The sequence below is a fragment of the Typopeltis vanoorti genome, chromosome 4 (assembly GCF_054136105.1).
Source record: "Typopeltis vanoorti isolate ZY-2024b chromosome 4, IOZ_Tvanoo_1.0, whole genome shotgun sequence".
Taxonomy (NCBI): Eukaryota; Metazoa; Arthropoda; class Arachnida; order Uropygi; family Thelyphonidae; genus Typopeltis; species Typopeltis vanoorti.
Genome location: NC_143552.1, coordinates 107,436,200 through 107,455,264, shown reverse-complemented (window position 1 = coordinate 107,455,264; position 19,065 = coordinate 107,436,200). Strand labels below are relative to the sequence as shown.

The following is a 19,065-nucleotide window of genomic DNA, read 5'->3' as shown; positions in this document are numbered from 1 at the left end:
TGGTTATGATTAGAATGAAACCCATTTTCATTTCCAACCAAAGAGGACAGGTAACAGATTGATTTAGAGGAAAATTATGGATAGGAAGTTAGTAATGATGTAAATTTTTCTTGTACTATCATATCTTGTACACCCCCCCCCCTTGAGGGTACATGTCAGGAATTTGATGATGACCAAAGAGGACATGATCTGTTATTTGTAATACTAGGAAGGCACAATGTGCTTAATATGTTTATTTAAGAAGGTTGATTCAAAAGGTTCTACATGCACTTAAACTAATCATCTATTTAAGATGTGGAAAACCAAGTGGAAAAACTTTTAACAATAAACATCTGTTTAACAAAATACACTTAAAGAATTTCAACATAATCTCCATTTGCCTTATCAATCTTACCCAACACCTGGACAAATCTTGCATTCCTGTCGAAAAAAAAACAAAACTATTTTTGTTGAGGTGTTTGATAAGTTAGACAAAAATCTTCTGCTTAAGAAATCTTCTCAGTGGTAGCAAAATGTTCTCAACTTCAGGACAAGATCAAAGTTTGTAGGACTAGTGCCAAGACTCTACAAGGATGAAGCACTTGTCATCCATACCGTTCCATACGATCAGACACTTAGTGCAAAATATGCAGTCTCATATTGTCATGCAAAATATCAAACCTTGATTGTATTCTTCCTGCACTCCGAAGTCTTATTTCACAGAACCAATACTAGGAGCAGAAAAGGAGCGCACACATGATGTTCGTACTTCAACTGACATGAGGGTGCCGGTACATCACCTCACTAGCCATGCATGCACAGTGTGCAGAACTTTTGAAATGATCCTGATATTTAGCTTTTTTTTTTTTTTTTTTTTAAATCGACCCTCACATACACAAGTCTACAAACCTACAACACTTCAGAATCATATTGGGAGGGGGGAAGAGAGGGAACAGTTAGCAAGAAAAAAAGAAATGATTGTTTTTATGAGCAAATGGAGGAAGATCATAGCTCTTGGGGAAAGTGGTGTGAGGAGGAAAGCTGTTCCAAGAAGAGAGAGAGAGTATAAGAAGATGATAAAAAGTTTATTTGGTAGGTCTGAAGCTGAACAGTGAGTGAAAAGGTGTCAACCACTAGTTGCTTGTGTGTTTGCAACTTAAAGCAAAGTGGGGGAAAATGGTGGAAGACAGTTGAGAGAAATGATTCATGAAAATACTTCCTGAAGAGGTATAAAGGCAAACACAAAACTTCTGTGAGAAAGTGATGTGACCAGAGTAAATCTCAGAGACTATCATCAATTAACCTGACTGTCCTCTTCTGAAAATAGCATCAAGAAATTCTAGGGCATGAGCACTATGTAATTCTATTACAGAAAGTATACAACCTTTGAGGTATACCTATCAAGAAATGATAAATTTAAGATTTTAATCCACTCAAAGCATTTTAAAACGTAGAATAAATAACATGTATTTTCAAATTAAAAAAAAAAAAAAAAAACATCCATACATCTCATCTTCTCTCAATGTGTGAGGCACAATATGTCACAGTTAATTTGGTTTTGTATAAATCTAATTAATGCAATGGCAGTTAATCCTATCCAGTCTATTACATGTTTCAATTGCAAGTATTTGCTTGACAATTTGTTGGTTTTGCAAGATGAAAAATCTGAGTTACTAGGAGGCAAACCCTACCACCTCCATGAGACCAGTCAACTTTCATGTGAAAAGAGCTCCTATGAAAGCTCTTCACATTCTAGATGGGATTCAAACTCAATCTTTCAACAACCAAAAGGCATCATTTTTTAAGTGAGTTATGGAACCTATATGCAGCATGCATATCCCTGTCAAGCTTGAAAGATGTAATTGCAATTTCAAAACTAGTAAAAAGTTCCCAATAAACATGGAAACAGTTTCCAGTCACTTTGTGTTTCAAAGATCTCCCGTTGAAGGTACAGCATAAATGCTGACAAAGCATAAATATGCAGCTCAATAAATCACGTGACTATAAATAGCCAGAATCCCATATGAACACACCTGAAGTTGCATTCAGTTTATTAGGTACACCCAGAGCAAGGGGCAGATGATATTTGTTTCAGTGTTTCTAAGTCACACACAGATGTTTTGTGAGAGAATGAGTTAACGTTCACTAAATTGGCTAGTATGCACTTTCATTATGGACATCTCAATGGAAACGCATGACATATGTCAGCACCATTAACAGGCTTTCTATGCTCTTGAACTTCGCAATCAGATAATTTCCTTAGTCACCTGATCTTAAATTTGTGTATTTTTATTTGTGAAGTCACTTGAAATCATTGGTATACTTTAGCCAAGTGGGAAATGCAGGAATGTATTAATCTCTCTCTCTCACACACACACACACACACTGTCATCAGACAATCAGAAAGTTTTAAGCATGTGATGCTCTCAAAGGAAAGTCATCTCAACAGATGCGTGGCTGGCAACAGAAGTCATTTTGAATACCTGCTGTGAAATACATTCAACTTAGTGTTTCCTATTCCACTTACCAAGAAATTTATGCTCATTCCTTACATTTTGCCTTCTATCTACATTGCAGGTTGTCAGCATTCATGATGCAACAACTGGTACAAAGGGCTTTATGTCAGAAATGCAAGGTTTCCAAACCCAAGTTTGTAGGAAACTTTATTTTTAAGATGTAGAACACTGCTTTAAATTCATCAGGGATGTGAAATCACTACTTTGTATGTGCATTTAAAAGATCCATATTTCAGTTTACTGAAAGTTTTATATTCCCTTCAGAAATATTTGAAGAGACTTTTGACTTGGACAAAGGAATAGGGTTGCAGTTTTAATACTAATAAATGAAAGGTGTTATTTTGGAGTCCAGAAATATAAAGCTGTACTATATGATGGTGGTGTACTGCATGAAATGGATGAGATTTGGAAGTGATGGTTGACAGCAGACTGAAGTTTAGAGCGCATGTTGCAAAGACTGTGTATCATAGTGCCACTATAATATGAAATACTCTAACATCTAGGGATAAGGAAGTGGTTATACCACTGTATAAAGCACTGGTCAGACTACGCTTGGACTACTGTGCTCAGATTTAGTCACCTGTCTTTCAATGTTATGTGGAAACATTGGAGAGGGTCCAGTGCAGAGTGATTAAGACAATATCAGGACTTTGGAATGCTGGCTATGGAGAGAGAGAGAGAGAGGGAGATTGACAAAATGTAGATTGCAAAGTTTAGTGAATAGGAGAAAAAGAGGTGATATGATAGAGATGTTTAAGTTAGTGAGAGGATTTTATTGGAGTAATCCAGAGGGGATTATAAAAAGAGTGAATGCAAGAGAGGAAGAACCAAAGGCCATCCCTGAAAGTTGTGTAACAGTGTGGTATGAGTAACAGATTTTTTTGCATTGAGAATTGTCAGAGAATGAAAGGATTACCGGAATACGTCATTAATGTAGGGAGTGTTGTCAGACGTTGAATAGATGTGTTGTCAGCTGAATGACTCTTCCACGATGAGTCTCCCTACTCCACTGAATGTGCAATAATATAGAATTTTTCGATATAATCACAACTGCACTTTATATTAAGCAAAACATACATTTCATGAACAGATTCTTTTACCACACTTAAGACTTTGCATATCTTTATTCTAAACTTTTTATTCTTGTATATTTTATTATAAGCAATTGTTTATTTTTTGGCAGTAAATGTTTTACTGGCATGCCATTACATGTTCTCTTTATGGCAAGCAGAAGACCAAAAAATTAGTATGTTATAGTAAAAAGTTTGTTACTGTTAATTCTCTTAAAATCACAATCATACCAAGCTGCAGTAGCAAACAAATTAAACTGAACAAACAGAATTTTCATCAAGTTTTTGGTTTTAGTTCACTATTTTGGTTGAATGCTATGTGTTTTAACTGTCTCTAATGTTTATTAACAGTGTTGTGCATTTTTAATAGTGAAAACAAGTTCACATTCATAGTGTTTTATTTATTTTGTGTAGCTATAAAATGGATACATCTCAAACAAAATGTTCAAAACTATGTACTCTTTCTCAGCACACATCCATGACTCAAAGACAAAGTGCCAATGAGGTGTTGGTTCTGGTATTGTTAATGTGATTTTAAAGAGGTTTATGGAGACAGATACCTTTTCTCCTGGCAGAAAAGGAGAACTACACTTACTTAAGATCATTTACAAGTTAGGAAAAGCAAAATGAATCGAAGAATGTTGTAGACTTAAATAGAGACTTGGCAGCTAGTGTGGTCAATGTTTCTGACATGGCAGTCCATTGGTTGGAAGCAGGAAGGGCTGTCCACAGACCAAAAAAGAAACAACTGTTGAGGAAGGCTATGCAGAAAAAGAGACTCCAATGAGTAAAAGTGTACAAGGAATGGACTGTTGAGAAGTGATGAAGGTCGTATTTTCAGATGAGAGCCATTTCTTTGTCCAAGGTGAGTGACTGAGAAGATTACTCCTGCCCACCTTCAACGAGCTCCTAAAAACACCCAGCTAAAATGATGTTCTGGGGTTGATTTGTACATGACGGTCCAGGATCACTTGTGCCTGTTGATGGCATGATGAAAAGTGACCAATACATAAAAATATTGGAGAAAAGAATGGTCCCACAGATCCAGAAAGACAAAGAACTCATTAGTATCAGCATACAAATTAAAAATATCTAGCAAGTAACACTCCATATGACATGGATAAAAAAAAAGTTTCAATTGTACCAAAAAAAACAACTACTCTATAGTTCCTAGCATGCCTTAAGTTTAGTTATTTGAAAACTTCTCTCTATATTTAGAAAAGCATTCCAAGTTTTCTTTAGAGCAAATGCATGCCAATGAAATTTCTTGGCATGCAAAGTTTGGTACACGATTTAGTTGCAATTATCTTTTTTCTTACATAATCATAAAGCAACATGAGTGTTCAGTTAATTACCACTCCAAAAGAATTAACTCAGATAGAGGAACAAAGATGTCAAAGGACGTTAGAAATAATCTACAGAACTGATTTAGTGAGGAATGTAATGTCTTATAATGGAAAAAAACATAAGTAATAATGGGATTTAATGATATTTCTGAAGACAAATAAAACTTCCATTAAAAGAATGACTAATGAAACTAAGGTCACTCTTAGTTACTTATTGGATTTGAATTTTGTAACCATATTGAATAAAAAAACAAAGAATGTTTGATTTTATGTACTGATTTATTCATATATATCTGAATAGGAATATATATCACCTGAGAACCAGAAGTATGAGCAAGAAAGCCTAAACAAGCACCTGTAACATTACGTGCTGTTTGTCCCATATGAGACCGTAATGAAGACAGATCCTTCTCAGTGGATGATTTCATAGCTGCAAATTCATGACGAAATTTAAGTAGATGCCTCCACAAAGCTAATAATCGATGGTGTTCTTTGGTAAAATAATCATTGAAAGACTGAAAATAGATATAAAAATGTCTTAAACTTTACTACTACAATATATTCAGTTTTATGTTCATCATCATTATCCATATATGAATAAAGAAATATATACAGAAATATTCATATAACAAAAACTCATGGAGACAGTCTATTAGAATGCAAGTAAGCTAAGTTGCTTCGTTTTGTGCCAAACGATAAATGTCAAGTGGTTCACGGACCTATCTTCAAAAAGAAGTTTGCTTGTGTATTGCCAAAAATGTTTTCTTGGTCTTCCTCTGTGTCCATTAGTCTCTGCTGGCCTGTAGAAAGCAAAAGTACTAAACATAGATGAAGATGAATGTCTAACTTTTTTTGAATTGTTTCTATTAGGAACTCTGCTAGCTTTCTTCAAGAATGACAGTATTAGGAATGTGATCTTGCTATGTATATCCTAGTAATGTTCAACAGCACAATATCCCAAAGTTAATAATAATATTAACTACTCACTGAGTAGTTAATCAGTGGTGGCATGTGGCTTGAAATCGTGGGGGTGCTGCAACTTTCGAAATTATACATACACATTGTAAGTACAGTCTATACGTGTTTGGATAAAATATCAAAATTATGGTAAAAATTAAACATGAAAAAATATCGTTTATTATTGATAAAATTATACAGTTTGGTATAATTCAAAATAAAATATATTCTTCTTGTATTGTTTCATGAAAAAATATTGTTTATTATCGATAAAATTATACAGTTTAGTATAATTCAAAATTACTTAAAAATAAAATCCATTCCTTTTTGATAGTTAATATTTGGTCCTTTTTTACTAAATAGGGTACATTATATTGGATTTTTTATTGGACCATGATTTTGATAAACATATATACATAATTGTCAACAAGTTTTGCCAGCTAGGGTCTGTCTGGCTTTTTCAAGACAAGGTTATACTAACATTAAAATTATAAAACGTGTTTTAATAACAATGACTAAGTCTCCAAGCTTTATGCTCTTAATGTCACGCATGCTCTTCAATTTGTTTAACTGATTTTTAGGTCGTTACTGCATTCTTTCGTTTTAGCATTTAATGTTAGTATAACCTTTCTCGTCTTGAAAAAGCCAGACTTGTCGACGATTATGTATATATGTTTATCAAAATCATGGTCCAATAAAAAATCCAATATAATGTATTATAAAATCCATTCCTTTAATTGTAATTAAAGGAATGGATTTACAATTTTTGGACATTACAATTAAATCCTTTAATTGTAATTGTCCAAATATTTAAAGAGATGGAGTAAACACGATAAGTACTACGAATGCTCTACTACTGGTGCAAACTGCATATAAACAACAGTGGAACTGCGCATTACGCTAATAGCTCACATCTCATTATGACATGCATATGCTTGCATGAGTAACCGTATGACACTGGTAAACAGTGCTGCTGGCATCCTTTGCCCTCCTAAATATTACAAGATGGATTTTCATTATTTTTTAGACAAAATAAGAGAATTGTATAGGATTGTTGATGATAACATTAAATATTACAAGCAAATATAAATAAATTAATAAATATATTTATATATCGAGAAAAATTGGGGGGTGCTGTAGTTCTGCAATGCCTATGCACGAGCTGCCACTGTAGTTAATATTATCCACATTATGATGTTCCATGTCTGAGCACCATTATGTAAATATGGCTTGACTGGTGATTTTGTACAAATGGTGATGAGATTAGACTGGAAATCCAGATATTAAACATCTATGGAATTCAAGAGGTTCATGCTTTCTTTTCACTGTATCAGAGTATCAATGTAAGAACAAGGTACTGAAAATCATTTACTTCTTCAAGAATGTAGTCATTTAGCCTAATATTTCCTTCTATTATGCTTTCTTTTTCTTTAAAATTTTAGCTTTATTGCTATCGACTGCAAACCCAATCAGTACTACATTTTTATACAAATTATTCAGGTGGTTTTGGAAAGTCTAAATGTTAGAGTTAATCGACACAACATCAACCGAAAAACAAACTGCTTATGTGGATTAGTCCTGCCAAATCTTTGAATTATTTTACGCCCTTTCCTGTGACAGTCTGAATATATATTCAACAGGGCAATAATATAAAGTTATGGTGCCAAAGCATCTCCCTGAAAACCTCCAGTAGAAATGGGGGGGGGGGAACTGTCATCTCTACATTAACCATAAGATAATGTGAATAATCTTATGGTTAATGGAGAGAACAGAACCATGCCAGAATAATCTTGCAAGATAATTCTGGTGCAGTTCTGCTATTGCTTTGATCATTTTCAAACGTATGCAATAACTACTAAGAATTTTGAACATTCTTGGTCTACTGATTGAAGGCTTTTGAGAAACCCAAATAATTTAAGATTAAGGGAAGGTTTTTATCTCTAACTCCTAAGGCAGTGAATGTGTTCAACAGTGCTTCTATTTTTCAAGAAACCTGCTTGATGGCTCAGAAGCATACTGTTATAGGTTTCCATTGTAGTGATTTTTTTGTGGGTTGTTCAGATTGCCTTTTTTTTTTGTTTTGGTTGGGGGGGGGGGGTATTGGTATTATTATTACTATTATTACGGGCAACTCCAGGGAGTCATTGGACTCATCGAGGGAGGCCCCAAATCATATTCATCACAACTATTTGACATTCATACAGTATCTATCATACCTCGCCTTAAACTCATTCACTGTCACAGCATCCACCACAGACTCAGGGAGCGCATTCCACTCATTCACTACTCTAAAAGTAAAGAACCCAGCTCTAACACCTTTACTAACCACACTTTTGCCCAGTTTCCATGGATGTCCCCTAGTCCTCCCACAACCAGCCCTGTTCTCAAAAATATCTTCTGAATTAATTTTATAGAAACCCTTCAGTAATTTGAATATCTCAATCATATCTCCCCTCCTCCGCCTATCAACCAATTTTTGCAACCCACAAATCCTCAACCTGTTCTCATACGGTTCATTCCACAGACCTGCTATCATCTTGGTCACTCGCCTCTGGATCCTCTCCACCTCCTCCCCATCAAGAAGAAACCTAGGTGACCAAATCTGAGCACAGTAGTCGAGATGGGGTCTTATCAAGGCTCGATACAGAGGAACAATAACCTGCTTGTCTCTGCTTGTCATCGTATTCTTCAGCAACCAAGTGATTTGATGAGCTGTTTTGGTCACTTTTGCAATGTGTCCCCTAAATTTCAATTCCTTATCTACCAACACTCCTAAATCTCGTGCCTCATCAATTTCCTGGAGCACGGTTCCACCAATGCAGTAAACTGCCGCCAATCTTTTCACCCCAAAATGCATAACCTTACATTTTGCCACATTAAACTGACATCCATTCTCCTTAGCCCAGACCTCCAATCTATCCAAATCATCCTGCAAAATTTTGACGTCATCTGCATTCACTATTGCCCTATCCAACTTCGCATCATCCGCAAACAAATGAACTGTTCCTCTCAGATCATTTCCTATATCATTTATGAACAAATTAAACAAATTATGTTACAGTACAATCACAATTTTAGAGATAAGCAGTTATTCAGGAAAACATATTTATATCACTCAGTACAAAATATGTTATCCAGCAAAGCACACAACAGATCTTGTGAGATTTATAATGCAAAATGTATTTATAAAAGAAAATGAAGCATAAAAATAATGAACAGATGCATATTTTTAATTAACAAATTAATATTCACTTCTCTGCACTGAAAGTAGGATTTGACAGATTTGCATCTTATGTTTCTATCAAGCAATCAAATAACATTTAAAATATCTAGGATACAAATTATGTCATAGTTCCATCCAAGTAAGCTTGCAGAGAATTGCAAAAAACTGGAGAATCAATTGTTAGCAAACAACTGAAGGAAACCTGCAGTTGTACAATCCAGTATGACAGGTCAATTTTTAACTTGTTAATTTTGTGAATGATTTATATCTCAAACATCTGCTTGTAAAAGTGTTTGATTAAATAGGATCATTTTATGATCTTATTTTACTTCTGATGTCTAAGGCTTCACAAATTATACCAAACCTTACTTGCCACACAAAAAATAATTTTGCCCAACACCCTCCCCCATTTTTTAATGATATGTAAATATCAAGTAAATAACTTTTTTCTTTTCAGAAAATATAATTTATTACATTGTGAAGTTAAACTGTTATCCAGTTATAATTTATTACTTTAATTTTTGTGACTAGAATGGCCCTTTATATGACATATCTCCAGAAAAATACCCTATCACTGTACATTCTAATTGAAACAAATCAATTAATGGTCCATTGAAGGATATTGTTGAAAGATTCTCTAAGCTGGAAACTTTGAAGCACAGTCCTGTTCTTAGATTTTATTACATTCATATACTAAAACAGCTTTCACAGGATGCTGTAGAGCAAGGACTACTATTATTGATATTACAGTAAACCCTCGATTTAATGGACAAAATTTCTGGTTTGTATGTCACATGTGAAAATTAACACCCTGTTAATTTTAAAATGCTTTTAACCAAGATGCTTATAATTAAATTAACAGGTTATTTTTTATTATTAATTTCCTGTTATTTTTAACAAATTTTGGCAAATAAGCCATCATATGTTGGAAAAACACTGTAGTAATTTAGCTGACATAAATGAGTCACCGCTCATAAAACATGTTTGACAAATGATTAGAACGCAATCACACCAATCACACTGTAATTGGTTCTTTTGTCACATGGCGTGACTTTCTGTGGCAGTTTTATTACACACATTTTCGTAATTTTAGGGAGTTGATTATAAAAAAACAGCAGAATACAGAAATTCAAAAATAAATGGATAGTTTTTTCAAAGCAGGATTACTTAAACCAATCACCTCAACAATGACCATTAACTTATCTAAAAGTGTGAAAATTGTGTTAAAAATTGCGTGCAAAACAAATTTTTTTATTATTACAGTGCTAATATTGATAAATTTGCAGTTTAATGTTACAGATATTTTTATTTTAAAAAATTCGCAATTTAACAGACACCACTTAGCCCATATTAGTCTGTTAAATAGGGTTTACTGTAATTTGAAGAAAAATGGAAATAATCTTGTGTAACTCAATTTAAGAATATCAAACTTCATATGGTTGCATAATACCTTAATTCATACTATTTTATATAAAATTGCTTCTGTAACATGTGCAATTGAATCTTCAGGAGATATTCTTCTTCAACTTCTCCTACTTAAGTGGGGTCACTGTTGATGATGAATCTCCTCCACATCCAAGTTCTTCATCCTCAAGTCATCTTCTACCAGCTCCCTCCCTCTCTTCTTTGGCCACCCACACGTCCTCCTTTCTTGCACATCCATCTGCATGACCCTTCTTCATACATATTCGTCCTCCCTCCTCATCACATGACCAAACCATCTCAACCTTGCCTCCTGTATCTTCGCTCCTAAGTTTATAACTTTCACTGTTCCCCTCACATAGTCATTTCTCAGATGATCCTTTCTGGTCACACCGCACATCCACCTAAGCATTCTCATCTCTGTTACTTCCATTCTGCTGATGTTATTTTTCCTCCGGGCCACAGTTTCTATAGCATACGTCATAGCTGGCCTCACTACTGTCCTATAGATTTTGCCTTTCAGATTGATTGGCACCCTCTTATCGCATAACACTCCAGCCATCTCCCTCTAGTTCCTCCAACCCACTTGTATCCTGCATCCCACTTCCTTCTCAGATCCTCCATCTTCTTCCACTGTTGTTGAACCTAAGTATCTAAAGTCCCTCCCCTTCCTGATGACATTTCCTTCCAGCTCCAGATCCGTCTCCTGGCCACTACTACTGTGCAACACATATACTCCATCTTACTTCTGCTCAGTCTCATACCTCTCTCTTCCAGTACTTTTCTCCATCTTTCCAGTTTAGTTCCTGCTTCTTCTCTTGAAACTGCACACAGCAAGATGTCATCTGCATACATCGTCCAAGACGTATCTTCTCTCACCTCCTCTGTCACCACAATATTAAACAGAAACGGACTTAATGCTGACCCTTGATGCAAACCAACTGTTACTTGAAAACTTTCTGTCTGTCCCAGACAGGTCCGAACACTTGTCTTCACATTTCTGTACATCTCCCACACCAACCTGACATATTTCTCCGCAACCTTCTTCTCCCTCAAATACCTCCAGACTTCTTGCCTTGGCAGGCTATCATATGCTTTCTCCAGATCAATAAATGTCAGATGTAGCTCCCGTTGTTTCTCTCGAAACCTTTCCATCATCTGCCGTAACCCAAAGATAGCATCTGTTGTTGATCTACCAGGCATGAAGCCAAATTGTTCCTTTGCAATCTCCACCTCCTTCCTCAATCTACCATCAAGAACCCTTTCTAGGATTTTCATTGTGTGGGACATCAACTTTATTCCTCTGTAATTTTTACAGTCTTGTGCATCCCCTTTACCATTGTAGATGGGGACAAGAGTACTCTCTCTCCATTCCTCGGGTATATTTTCCTGTTGGCAAACTTTCATGAACAGGTCCCACAGCTGGTTAATTCCCTCTTCCCACAGTGCCTTCCATGCCTCCACTGGAATCCTGTCGGGGCCCACTGATTTTCCATTCCTCATTCTCTTCATGGCCTCTGTCACTTCCCCTCTACTGATGTTCTACACCATCCCCTCAGAAGGCTGCCCATCTTCTCTGTGAGTCCTTGCATTTTCCTCATTCAAAAGTCCCTCAAAGTATATTCTTCATCTATTTCTTATGTCCACATCCCTCCATAATACTCTTCCTTCAGCGTCTTTGATCTACCTCACATGTAAGATGTCCTTTGCTGCTTTATTTCTACATTTTGCTAGTTGGTAAATTTTTCTCTGTCCTTCCTTTGTTTCTAATTGATCATACAGATCTTGATATGCCATGGCCTTCGCCTGTGCCACAACTCTCTTGGCTTCTTGCTTTCTCTCTCTCTCTCTACCTCTCTGTCTTCTTCCACTCTTGATGCATTCCACTTCTGCTTTGCCTTCCTCTTAGCTGTCTACCACTTGTACATTATTATTCCACCACCAACCCTCCTTCTGCTCTCTAATCTTTCCAGATGTCTCACTAAGCACCTCAATTGCACAGCTCAGAATTACTTTTGAATTACATTTCCACCAATCTTGTACACTTTCCAGTCTATCCGAAATCCTCTCTAACACCCTCTCCCTAAAACGATTCCTCACACTCTCTTCTTTTAAGTGAAACCACTTAATTGTCTTCATCCCATGGCTTCCAGAGGTTCTTATCTTCGATCTTATTTTAAAGTCTGCGCACAGCAGTCAGTGTTGCTGTGCCACTTGATCTGTTGGAATTACTTTACAATTTGTCACAACCTTAAGATGTTTTCTTTTAGTCAAAATGTAATCAATTTGTGAACTGTTGTTACCACTCCTAAATGTTATCTAATGTTCCTCTCTCTTGTAGAAAAACGAGTTCACAATTGCCAGATCAAACGCTACTGCAAAGTCCGCAACCCTTTCTCCTTCCTGGTTCATCATTCCCACTCTGTGGCCACCATGCACCCTTTCACAGTCTCTATTCTGTCTCCCTATGTGTCTGTTCAAGTCTCCTCCGACAATCACCATCTCTTTTTCTTCCAGTTCCCTCATTTCTTCATCTAACATGTTCCAGAACTCATCTTTCTCCTTTGCTGTACAGCCAACTTGCAGGACATATATACATAATACAACCACCTGCTCAGGAGATATTAAATGATGATAATGGCTGATAAACATCCTGATTTCAGAATCACCATAATTTCTTAAGTCAATGCCCGACAGTCAAGAAACAGTATCAAATAAGAGCAGGTAGCAGATACTTCACTATTATGCTTATGCAAAAATTTATTATTTGAAGAATTTATACCTGCTTTAACCAGCCAACTGGCCACATGAAATAATCAAATATATCAAAGTACATGCTTCATATACATAATTATTTTTTTTTATAATATCCAAAGGTTATATCGACTTCAATGGACACTTTGGATCCATGTAATTATGAGCATATATATATATGCATCCAAGCGGGTATGGTGGAATTAATATAATTCTGTCCTGTTGATATTCCAGTTTTCCTTGTAAATGTTCTAGATAAATGAAATTCTTGAAATTTTCCAGATGATGTTGTATTATCAAGAAATGATTTCTCTAGCTCTCCTACACAATTTCCCAATTTTTCTGAAGAATTGATGATTTGATATGGCTTAGTATAAAATTTTTTTTCTCTGAAAAATTGCACTTTTTGAAAATTGGAAAGAAATGTGTCAATAAGAATATGAAATTCCTTGCATTGATTAAATTCAACTGTGTTTCCTGATTGCACAATCTAGTGAGATTGCAAAATCTAGATTGTGCAATTTTACTGGTGACCCATCAAACTTGATGAATGTGTTTTTTTAAAATATTCATGGACAAAAATTTAGAAAAACGTTCAAGTTCTTGTTGCCTTTTTGGAGAACTTCTATGGAATGTAAAAAAGGCCAATAAGAATACTTTATTTAAAAAAGGCCAATAAGATTGCTGCATCTCAATTAATTAACATATTTGTTCTGTCTGTGCCCAATCCTGCAAGCCACTCTCTCTCTCTCTCTCTCCAGTGAAGTCCACATTTAAATAACTCTTCTTGAAGTGCATCAAAATATCCTTGTCCAGTAGCTTTATTTAATTATGCTAACAATCGATTCCTTTACATTTGCCTCCCTTACAATATTTCATATACATTATCAATTCCTTGGTTGCAGAAATGTCAGTAGAACAATCAATCATTATACTAAAAAAACGGACTATTTTTTACTTCACTGATAACGTCATTTCTAATTGTTTCAGCAAATAAATTATATAAATTCTGCACATCGTTTATCATTGCCATATTACTCAAGAACACTGACTTCCAGTTTTCATGGATAATTTAAAAATTCTTTCATGTCGGTGAATGGTTTATTATTTTTAAGCAGTATGATATGCTGTACTGAAAAACAATAATTGTGTTAAAACATTCAACAAATGACAAGCTTTTGACATACTTCGTGTGCTGAGTGGACTTCGCATGAAATTTAAGTTTCCATTTTAAATGGTGTAATAAAACTAATTTTTTTTGACACTGAACACTTTTAGTCAAATGATAAAACTCAGAATAAAAACTACACAATGCAATGTCAGAATCACTGTCATATTTTCATCATCATGCTTTTCAGGGGTTTAGGCCTAGAGTGGCCTGTTCTGGCCTTACAAGTCATCAATGAATCTCTTTAGAGGAAGTCCTGACTTTCTTTTCCCTAATGGTTTGTAATTTAAGGCTTGTTTTGGTAATCGTTCTGTTTTCATTCTTTTGAATGTTACATCCTTTATATTTTTTAATTTTTTTCTATTACTGATTCCTGGTTTAATTCTTTCATAATTTCTTCATTTCTTTTGTGATCGAATAAAGTATACTTTGCAGTTTTTCTCATAAACTTCATTTCAGCAGTTATTAGTCTTTTTTTTATTGTCCAGATTTCACTTCTGTATAGGGCTAATGTATTGTATACTCTTAGTCTGGTTTGTTTTTGAACTAGGTTAGATTTAAATATAGAGTTAATTACACCTATTATTTTTAAATATTTTGCAATTTTTAAGTTTATTTTTTTCATATGTAATCATACATCGTAGGTAGTTAATTCACCTGTTCTAAAATCTTGTTATCTGTTACTATACATACATACATCTTTGAGGCCCACCTTTCCTAACTGGGTTGTGGGGGCTGCAAGAGGAACGTCCAATGGTCACGATCCTCTGCCACCAAGCTCAGGTGTTCTGGTGGGATTCCCAAATGTGTCCACCCAAGGTTTTGGATATAATCTATCCAGCGAGTCCTTGGACTTCCATGTGGCCTCCCACCCTCTGGCTTGGCAAAGAGAGCCTGCTGAGGGAGCCTCACTTGTTCTGACCAGGTGCCCGTATCAATGTAACCGTGATCTCTCAACATGGAGAAGCAGCTGTTGAGTATTGAGGGTTTCCCGAATTGCAGAGCTTCTGACTCTGTCGAGTCTTGTCAGCCCCGCAAACCCCCCCCCTTCCTCAAAGGAACCTCGTTTCAGCCGCTTGGATTCGTGTCTGCATTCTTTCGGTCATTACCCAACTCTCATGACCATAGGTGAGGATGGGGACACAGACTGTATTGAAGACAGCCAGCTTTGCTTTCTGGCTTAACTCCCGCTTAAATACTACCGAACAGCCAAGCTCCTGCAATATTGAGCTTCTACGCCAATTCGAGTATCTAGCTCCGCGTCCCATTTTCCATCATTCGTGAATATGGACCCAAGGTATTTAAACTTCTCCACCTGCCTCATTGGGACTCCACTTACATGTAGAGTGCACTGGGATGGTTGTCTTGAGACCACAAATGTTTCAGTTTTGGCCACACTGATCTTCATTCTGGCGTCTACACAAACAGCTACAAACCTATCCAGAGTCCGCTGGAGGTCATCTGTGGAAGAGCTAAGCAGAACTAGGTCATCTGCAAAAAGCAGACGTCCAATGCTATATCTTCCAATTCTGACAGATTCACTGCCTTGGCTATGTCTATCAATCCAGTCCATAAATATTATGAAAAAGAGGGGTGACAGAACACACCCTTGACGGAGGCCAACGGAGACTGTGAAAGGTTCAGACTTTGTGCTGTTTACCCTGACACAAAACTCTGGGCCTTAATACAGGGACTTGATCGCAGCTAATAGTTAGCCATCCACTCCATACTCCTGTACTACTTGCCAAAGCTTATCCTGAGGAACCCAGTCATATGCCTTCTCCAAGTCCACAAAACATGTGTAGACATTCTTGGCATATTCCCAAGATTTCTCAAAGACTTGCCTTAAAGTGAAGATTTGGTCAGTTATGCTTCTATCAGGATGAAAGCCACGTTGTTCTTCCTGGAACTTTAAGCAACTATGCTCCTGCACTGTCTTTCCAAGCACCTAGCATACACTTTCCCAGGTAGGCTGAGCAGAGAGATGCCACGATAGTTACTGCAATCTTTCTGGTCTCCCTTCTTGAAGACTGGTATTCAAGAAGGGAGACCAGAAGGATTGCAGTTGCATGTCTGCCATTGCTTTGGTGCTCGCCCAGATATCCAAGCAGCCTGACACACTCGAGTCAGCCAGAGAACACCATCTCGATTTAAGGCTTTTAGCATTTCGGGCAGAATTTCATCACTGCCAGCAGCCTTGCCCGATTTTAGCAATTTTATTGCTAAATGGACCTCTTCTGCTGTGAGACTAGTCATTGCCCCGATCTGCACCTCTTGGATGTCCACAACTGCTGAGCCACCCAGGTTAAGAAGGCTCTCAAAGTATTCCCTCCATCTGTGAAGGATATCCTTCTCGGTTGTTAAAAGTGCACCATCAGAGACCTTAATTGCCCTTGCTATGCACGATTTTCTCCCTCAAAGGCAGCAGATGATCTGCCAGAATACTTTGTTTGCATTTGCATAGGATGAGTCTAATCTTTCTCCAAAGGATTCCCAAGCCTTCTGCTTTGCTGTCTTCACTGCCTCAGCATGCTGCAAACGCATCTCAGGTGACCTGACCCTAAGCCATGTTAGGTTACTATTTGTTACTATTTTAGTTTTTATTGGCTCTTGACCTTTAAAGGCCATTGTTTTTGATTTCTCTGTTGATATTATCATTCCGTAATCTTTGGCTATTTGATTTAAATTTAAAATATCTTTCTGTAGTTATCTCCAGAATTTGTAATTATTATTTGGTCATCACTAAACAGGAGAGTGCTTAAGTTCATAGCAGGAGAAAGTTTAATACCTTGATGGAAATTTTTATTCCATTTTATTATTATTTTCATTTAGATAAATATTAAAAAGAGTTGCTGAAAGGGGATATTCCTGTCGGGCTCCTTGGTTTCTCTCTCTTGGCTATGATAGTTCATAATATAATCTTATTTGCATTTGATTATTTTCATATATACTTATGGTAGCTTTTAGAATATTATTCAGTATTTGTTTTTCTTTTAATATGTTAAATAAAATTCTTCATTTAACTTTATTAAATGCTTTTTCAAAGTCAATAAATGTGATATATGTTTCTAGATTGTATTCCCTTCTTTTCTCTATTATTAACTTTAGGCAAAAGGCCAGGTCTATACATGACTGGGTTTTCTTCCCTTCCCATTTTGTACTTCTAAAATAAAGCTTTCAGAATATTTTATTAGGTTGTTACTTAATATTCTGCTATACATTTTGTAACAGGAATTTAGAATACATCTCTATAATTTTTAGGTTCATCTCTACTACCTTTTTTTAAAGATAAGGATCACTATTGCTTTTTTCCATTCTATTGGTGGGGTAGATTGTTGTTGAATAGATTTTATTTAAAAATAATAAGAGTCTTTCTTTGAACCTTATTCCTGCATATTTATATAAATCTGAATCTAACTTATATTCTCCAGGTGATTTTCCATTTCTTGTTTCTTTCAGGCTGATTTCTAACTCTTCTTTAATTATTTCCTTTTCATTTTCATTAAATGTTTGCCAGTTATCTTTTTTGAAAGATCTGTCCACAATTCTGTATAGAAATTGAAAAATTCTTCTAATTTCAATTTGGTGTTTAATTTTACGCTTTCTTTATTTTTTGTATTTAAATGTTTCAAAATATTATACACATTCAGTCTTATTTTATATAAATCATGTTCCAAATTAGAAACAAATTTCTTCCATGATTCTCTATGTCTTTTTCTGACTTCTCTTTCAGCCATGGCTCTTATTCTTTTATATTCTATTTCATCTTCTAATCTTTTACTGCTTAACCATTTATAATATGCTTCTTTTTTCATTTTGATTACTTCTTTGATTGTATCATCCCATATCTTCAGTTTTTTCTTTTCATTGAATTTTTTAGTCTTTTCTAAGCTTTCATTTGCTGCCGTATTTAGTATTGTTTTTTTATATTAAGTCATTCTATTTCTTCATTTCATTTTATCTAAATATTGGTTAATTCTTTGTTCATATAGCCATTGTATATTGTGTCATTTAATAATCTAGTTTTATAAACAAATGCTTTCAATTTTCTTTCTATTCTTGCTATTTGTAGGTGGAAACCTTAATTTCATTTTAATGAGGAAGACTACTTATTTCATATCCTCTGTGAACTCTAACATCTAAAAAGAGAATGTCTTTTGATGTCTTTTCATTTAAGATAAAGTAATCTAACTTTCCAATTGTTATATTTTAACCATGCAAATAATTTTGAGCCAACTGGCTGGGAATTTCTTTTATGAATTAAATTCACTTCTGTTTTTACTTTCATTGGACAAGAATTATCACAAGGACTATTTAAGCTGTCTGTATGCTGAATATTTGTCTTTTCTTATTTCTAAAAAAAAATATGTGGTGATGCTTGTTTGACTTGACTTCTTTCCTGTTACTCATCTTTAATAACTCAAATAAAGAATACAAAATATAAAATTTTTCCATTCAATTGACACAAACTGAAGCACTCAAAATGCATACATATCAACTATCAAATAATAGGTAAAGATGACCTTGGCTAATGCTTCTGCCTGGTATCTCCATGTGGGCCTGGCTCCCACTGAAGAGACCTCAATAAAGGTTGAAACTAGTCTGGGTAGTGGCCCTTCCCTTAATGCAT

The 19,065-nt window shown here is 35.5% G+C and overlaps 1 protein-coding gene across 1 annotated transcript in view; it reads right to left on the bottom strand.

The window, feature by feature from the left end:
- LOC150107584 (rootletin-like) overlaps positions 1–19,065 on the bottom strand; it is a 283,556-nt gene that overhangs the window by 112,009 nt on the left and 152,482 nt on the right. The window contains exon 8 of the mRNA XM_090392134.1: positions 5,226–5,426. Within this exon, the coding sequence (XP_090248260.1) occupies positions 5,226–5,426 (201 nt within the window). The remainder of the gene's footprint in view (positions 1–5,225; positions 5,427–19,065) is intronic.